Below are 7,500 nucleotides of genomic sequence, written 5' to 3'. Positions count from 1 at the left end.
TGTTATGATGATGATGACATTCAGTTCTTCTACCCAAAGTACTCTCCCGCTTACGACGTAAGGGATTACTTGAAAGTCTTTAGAAAACCAAGTTGGAAAGATAATTCGTCATCTGAAAGTTGGTCAATAATATTTTGCTTAACTCGTAAAAAATAAATAAAAAATAATAATAATAATAATAATAATAATATAATATAATAATAATAATAATAATAATAATAATAATAATAATAATAATAATAATAATATCAAGAAGTGGTCACTAAAGCGGCGCAAAAATCCACGGTGGTACAAATGTGGATGTCATTATGCAAAGGTCTAATAGTATTATTATTATTATTATTATTATTATTATTATTATTATTATTATTATTATTATTATTATTATTATTATTATTATTATTATTATTTGTTGATTATTATTGATTATATATTATTAATTTATTATTATTATTATTATTATTTTATTATTATTTATTATTATTATATGATAATAGGTAGTCTTATAATAATAATAATAATAATAATAATAATAATAATAATAATAATACTGCACGAGAGGATTTATCCTCTTAAAATTCACTGACATTACATACCCCTCTTAAATAATAATAATAATAATAATAATAATAATAATAATAATAATAATAATAATAATAATAATAATAATAAAACAGAAAGTGAGCATTAACCCCTCTTCTAAAATTCATTGATACCACATACCCCACTCTTTAAAAAAATAATAAAAATAAATAAATAAATAAATAAATGCTCACCAAAAAGACCTTCCCGTCCCGTCTAAATTTGGCGAAACGGCTTTAGCAATACTCGGGAAATAAATATTCACAGGGTCGGCCGCCCCCGATCGTGAAAATTCAGCGAAAACGGACGATTTATTTTTCCTTTCCACGTCCCACCCCCTAAGACCCCCCCCGCACCCCTCGTCTCAGAATTCAGCAAAGGGTTAATTAGACACCTTGGTAAAAATTTTGTATAAGGACCCCCTCCACCTCCCCCCCCCGAATGCTCACCTGCCTCATTTCTGTTGTTCCTGTTTAATATAATAATAAAAATAATAATAATAATAATAATAATAATAATAATAATGATAACATTAAGCGAGTTGATTTAATACAATATGTCATGTTCTTCGTTGAATGATATTACATTTGGCATTACAATATGACATGTTCTTTTTTGTATGATGAAAATATGACATGCTTTTCTATGTTAAATTAAATTACAATCCGGCATAGAAAAAAAATGAAATTCTCTCCTATGTTAAATATTACAATCTGGCGTAACAATATGACCTGCTCTTCTGTGTTAAATGATATTACAATCTGGCATAACAATATAACGTGTTCGTCTATGTTAAATATTATAATTTAGCATGACAGTATGACATGCTCTTCTATATTAAATATTACAATCCGGCATAACAATATGACGTGTTCTTCTGACATAAAAATACAACGTGTTCTCATAACAATATCACTTACTGTTCTATATTAAATATTAGAATCTGGCATAACAATATAACGTGTCCCTCTGTGTTAAATGATATTACAATCCGACAATAAAAATATAACGTGTTCTTATAGGTTAAATATTAGAATCCGCGGTAAAAATATCACAATAATTCAAACGAATAAAAGAAAAGGTTACGTCAAAACAATCCAGTACGAGTCAGGTGGCATTGCGTAACGGCATTACATAACGGTATTTAACTTCACCACATTTCACCTCCTTTTCCTCACGCTTTTTGTGCCCCAGCTATTTCCAGAAAGTGGAACTCGTACGCTCACTTGGGTGAGCTTCGAAATACAGTGGAGTATCTTTAAGAATGAAAGCTACTTCTGAGGTGTCATTTCTCCCCACGAGAAATGATAACTTTTATGAAGCATTTTAGTTCTGGGTAATTTTTTTTTTTTATAATTTACGTAAGACGGAGAGGTATTTTGTTAATGACGTTCTCAGTTACATCGCAAGGAATTAGAATTGGTAATGAACCATGGTGTTACAAGAGCATATATTAATCATGTTTGAATTTGAATGTTGTTATAAAACTTTTACAGAGACGTACGCTTTTCCATACGCTTGGTCGAAAACTAGTGAGTTGTGTATATATATATATATATATATGTGTGTGTGTGTAATATTGTACATATATATAAGATATACTATCATAATATATATCTATATTATGTATATAATTATTATACACCACAGCACGACACACTATATAAGATATAGTTAATATATATATGATATATATAGTATATATAATAGATTTAATATCCATAAGCTGATATGATGTGTGTTTGTTGTCTGTGTGTAAAATAAAAGATGTACAAACTATATATACATATATACATACACACACACACACCACCACACACACATCACCACACATATCTAATATTATATATAATATATATATATATATATATATATATAATATACATACATAGACACACACATAGAAGCAACAATCGTGCCATTAAACAAAACGAAAGCAAAACAAAAAACATTCCTTGCAAGTGTTGCATGCAAATATATGTATACCATTTTTGTAAGCCAAACGAAGAGGCAACAAAAGAAAAAGGAAATTAATAAACAAACCTGGGTTTGCACAACCATTCCTGAAGCGAGTACTTGGGCCCAGCACAAACGTGGACTAATAACCAGGTAAATCAGTATGATGGTTTGTCTTGCAATTCTGAATTGCCACTTCAGTGCACACTGAAGAGTCTCCGCTAGCCATGGAATTAAAACTCTCCCCAGGGACCGACTCTCGAGTGCTACGAGGGGGGCGGGACATTGAGGCTCCTGTGGAATGGAGATGGGATGGGATGGGATGTGATGGGATGGGGTATAATGGCATGGAAAAGAACACGAATAGGAGGGGAAGGTGTGGTTCTAAGTAGGATGGGGTGAGTATGGTGCATGAGAAACCAAGCAGTGAGGCTGCTGTGGGATGGAGATGGGATGGGATGGGATAGGATGGAATGGCATGGAAAAGAACCTCAATAGTAGGGGAAGGGGTGGTTCTAAGTAGGAACGGGTTAGTATGGTGCATTAGAGCCCTGCCGGTAAGGCTGTGGAATGGGCATGGGATGGGATGGGGGAGGATATGATGGGATGGGGGAGGATATGATGGGATGGCATGGCATGGAAAAGAACATGAATGAGAGGAAGAGGAAGAAAGGGGGGTGGGGGGCGGTCGGTGGTCGCTGCAAATAGGACAGGGATGAGGAATGGGTGGCATGGAAGAAAACTGGTCCAGCAACTAGAAACTGGAATCGACTGGAATAGTGGGCAGACTGGAATGGGTGGCATGGAAGAGAACTGGTCCAGTAACTAGAAACTGGAATCGACTGGAATAGTAGGCAGACTGGAATGGGTTGCATGGAAAAGGAACTGGGCCAGCAACTAGGAACTGGAATTGACTGGAATAGTGGGCAGACTGGAATGGATTGCATGGAAGAGAACTGGGCCAGTAACTGGGAACTGGAATCTACTGGAATAGTGGGGGAGGAGGCGCCTGCATTGAAAAGGAATCAAGGCCAGCATGCAGGCGTTCCAGCAGGAGTTCCAGGGGGGAGGAGGAAGGGAGGAGGAGGAGGAGGAGGAGGAGAAGGAATTGTTAGCATGGAACGAAGGAGGGAGGGGGAGTTGGGGATGGGGGAGAGAGATGCCAAGAAGAAGGAGAGTCATGAAGAGAGAGGGGGTAGGGGGTGAGGAAGGAAGGGAGGGTGAACGGGGTGGGGTGGGGGGGGGGGGGAGAGGAGGAGGGTTCTTCTTTAAGAGCAGAGAAAGCCCCGAATAAGGAGTGGGGGATAATAAATGTTAATGGTGATGTAGAGATCGGGAAGTAAAGTAAGCAAGGAGAGAGAGAGAGAGAGAGAGAGAGAGAGAGAGAGAGTCTCTCTCACTATACAGCTGCTTTCTCTTTTAAAAAATTTGGCAAAGGGAAGCTTGGTTGGGGGGGGAGGGGGTAAAAGACGCAGGAATTTTAAGACTGGCTGCGTCCTCCCGAAATGGGATAGTAAAAAACGGGTCCATCTCCAAACTCAGCCTGGGTACCGAAGGCGCTTTTCAAATAATCGTAAATATTATATACAACTGAGTTCCTTGATTTTATCTTGCGGTGCGGGATTTGCTCATGATAAGGAACACACACACACACAGACATACATATATATATATATATTATATATATATATATATATATATATAATATACAGATATATATATATATATATATATATATATATATATATATAAAATATATATATATATATCTATTATATATATATATATATATATATATATATTATATATATATATATATATATAATATATATATATATATATATAATATATATATATATATATATATATACATATATTATATACATATATATATATATATACACATATATATATATATATATATATTATATATATATATATATATATATAATGAACTGGGTATGTTGTCGTTTCTAGAAACTTCAGTTTAAGGAGGAACAGGCTAGCCAGAAGACGTGGTATTATTCCAGACATTATTATTTCCTTAAAATAAAATAAAAAAAAGGGCACAGCCGAGCTTTCGGGAATACATTGCTTTTCCCATCATCAGGGTCACTTATCAATAAAATGATACAAAAAAGAGAAACAGTAAGAGCTATACTGATTGACTATATCTAAAAACATTACAAAACTTCAAAATACATAACACAAAGTAAAAAAGGAACATAAAATACACAACACAATGTTAAACAGGAACATAAAAACTAAGTTAACTGCAAATCATAAAAAAGAAATGACAAGTTAAAACGCAGAAATATACTGAGAGCGAAAAATAACAACATAAATATTCAGAATAAAAAGAAAAAAAAATAATGATACTGTAGTACAAAATATTGGAGAACCTACTGTTCATGTCGTAGTTAAATGACAACTGGGCGAGTTAGAAAGCTGCGAATGAAATGGGGAGAACTAGTGTGGGTAAGGGTAAAAGAGAGAGAGAGAGAGAGAGAGAGAGAGAGAGAGAGAGAGAGAGGAGGAAAAAACAAACAAACAAGCAAATTATGCAATGAACAAAGGAACAGAGGTGGTTTGGTTATTGAGTGTTGGAGATTGTTGTTTAACATGGAGGGACTAAAAAGGGAAGTGAATGGCTGTTTTTTTGTTTGTCCGAGTATTTCAAAATCGCTGTACTGTATGTGATGGTGACAGGATATGGCAAGAAGTCTAACTGCACTATTTTCTTTTTTGGTTAAAGGTAACCCTGTGCGATGGCTAACACCCCTATGAGAGTCGATGCGCACCTTAAGTAGGCGTTTGGAACATCCCACTTAAGTCCCAAAATTACATTTTGGGCAATTAAACTTATAAACAGTGCAGGTACGCATCAACTCCGGGAGGGTGTCTTTAAAGTGAAACAGTCTTCCAATTGTTAGCGGGTTATTAAAAATAAATCTAAACTCAACATATGGGTATAGATGGCTCAAGAATGACAATAATTTTCGTGTGAGTTTGGCAGAATTATTAGTGAATGGTAGTGGAACATACGCTATCTTTTTGGGAACGTTGCAGACTACAGTTTTTGGGTTAAAAATATTGTCTAAAAATTCTTTAAGGATTTTATTGAATATGTTCAGGGGATAGCAATTATTCTTAAAATATGTTTCTAAAAACCTAACTTCCAGGTGAAAGTTATTCTAGTTGGAGCAAAGGGAAGAGGCTCGATGAATGAGAGTTTTACATGAGTTAACCTTGAAAGCAAGGGGACAGTGACTAAAAAAGTTTAACCCAAGGCCGGTAAAAGTTTTCTTCCTGAAAATGCCAGTCATAAAACATCCCTCAGTGCGAGAGACCAAAATATTTAAAAAGGAAATGCGGCCATTACATTCTTTTTCGATGGTAAAAGTGATATTGGAATGAAAAGTTTACAAAATCTAAAAACAACTGGGCATGACGTTCCTCGGTGAAAAGTAAAAACGTATCATCTACATATCGTCTATAAAATCTGGGTTTAAAATTATCTGGGCACTGATTAAAGAACTGTTCCTCTAAATGACATAAAAATATTAGCGAAAGAATGTCCTGAAGGAGAGCCCATGGCCATGCCATCTATTTGCTTATAAACTTTCCCATTAAAAATAAAGTGAGTGTCAATGACTGAGAGTTCCAAGAATTTTTTTAAATTATTTCTGGTAAAACCGTGGTAGACCGTATTCGGGGTAGGGGAAAATTTTCCGAGGATAATATCAATGGTTTCGAAAACGGGGACATTGGTAAATAGGGACTGGACATCGAAACTAACCATAAATGTGTGTGAATTTTGCTCAAGAATGTCAGGGATAAAAGAAGAAGAATTTTGCGTGTGAAACGGTTACTTGTGATATGGCTGAGGAGGGGAACAAGGTACTTGGCTATTTCGAAATTAGGTGAGTTATAAGCAGCAAGTATTGACCGAAGGGGAATGTCATTCTTGTGAACTTTAGGGAGTCCATACAAAGTAGCAAAAGAAGATCCTGAACTGTAAAGAGGTGCTTTCAGAAATAGCAGTGTCATCTTTAAGCTGTTTCAGAGTACGGTTTATTTTATCTTCAATTTTAAAAATGGTACTAAATTCAGGAAGACCTACTTTAACGAATTTACTGGAGTCGGACAAAACACTTCTCATTTTTCCAATGTAATCATTCCGATTCAGTATCACTACACCTTTACCTTTATCTGGTCGGCAAATTATGAGGTCATTTCTGTTACCAAGTTTCTTCAAAATCTGAAAATCATCATACTTGAAAAACGGAAAGCAATTTCTAGTTTTAAGACTAGGGAAAGTTTCATGAGCCAAGGTCTGTATGGACTGGCGTGCTGTTTCTAGATTAATATGAGAAGGTAACAACCGAATATTATGGAAAATCAATTCAAACGCGAGGAAAAAATCACTATTTTGGAAAAAATCACAATATTTGGAATTCTGTTTACCCAATTTTAAACCAAATATTGTGATCTTTTCCAAAATATTGTGATTTTTTCCTCGCGTTTGAATTGTTTTTCCATAATAAACAGTGCCCAGATAATTTTAAACCCAGATTTTATAGACGATATGTAAATGATACGTTTTTACTTTTTCATAAGTCCCAGCACCATTACAAGTATTTATTGCCCAGAATGGCACTGGGACTTAATGGACACCCTGTATATATACATATGCACACACAATTATCATACTTTCTCTCTCTCTCTCTCTCTCTCATCATTTGCTACCCTATTTCCAAGCACAAATTTGTATATTGACTTTTTTTTTATTTTTTCTTTCCTCCTAAGCACACTGCTCCTCCTCCTCCTCCACCTCCTCCTCCTCCTCCTCCTCCTCCTCCTCCTCCTAATACCCCTCACACCTCCCAGGCCTTGAGAGGAGCGACAGTAAGCCTATCAAGTACGAGAGAGAGTCCGAGGAGGAGGAGGAGGAGGAGGAGG

At 35.3% G+C, this 7,500-nt stretch overlaps 2 protein-coding genes across 4 annotated transcripts in view; both read left to right on the top strand.

Moving 5' to 3' along the window:
* Positions 1–7,500, top strand: part of LOC135202509 (inactive tyrosine-protein kinase 7-like) — a 197,062-nt gene that overhangs the window by 102,638 nt on the left and 86,924 nt on the right. The gene's annotated exons all lie outside the window — the stretch shown is intronic.
* The window catches only part of LOC135202147 (insulin receptor substrate 4-like), a 5,482-nt gene continuing 1,384 nt past the window's right edge, over positions 3,403–7,500 (top strand). Inside the window, exons 1-3 of the mRNA XM_064231399.1 lie at positions 3,403–3,740; positions 5,514–5,541; positions 7,348–7,446. Of these exons, the coding sequence (XP_064087469.1) occupies positions 3,403–3,740; positions 5,514–5,541; positions 7,348–7,446 (465 nt within the window). The remainder of the gene's footprint in view (positions 3,741–5,513; positions 5,542–7,347; positions 7,447–7,500) is intronic.

Source organism: Macrobrachium nipponense, chromosome 30 (assembly GCF_015104395.2).
Source record: "Macrobrachium nipponense isolate FS-2020 chromosome 30, ASM1510439v2, whole genome shotgun sequence".
NCBI lineage: Eukaryota > Metazoa > Arthropoda > Malacostraca > Decapoda > Palaemonidae > Macrobrachium > Macrobrachium nipponense.
Note: the sequence above shows the minus strand (reverse complement) of the source record. Positions and strands in the feature narration are given on the sequence as shown.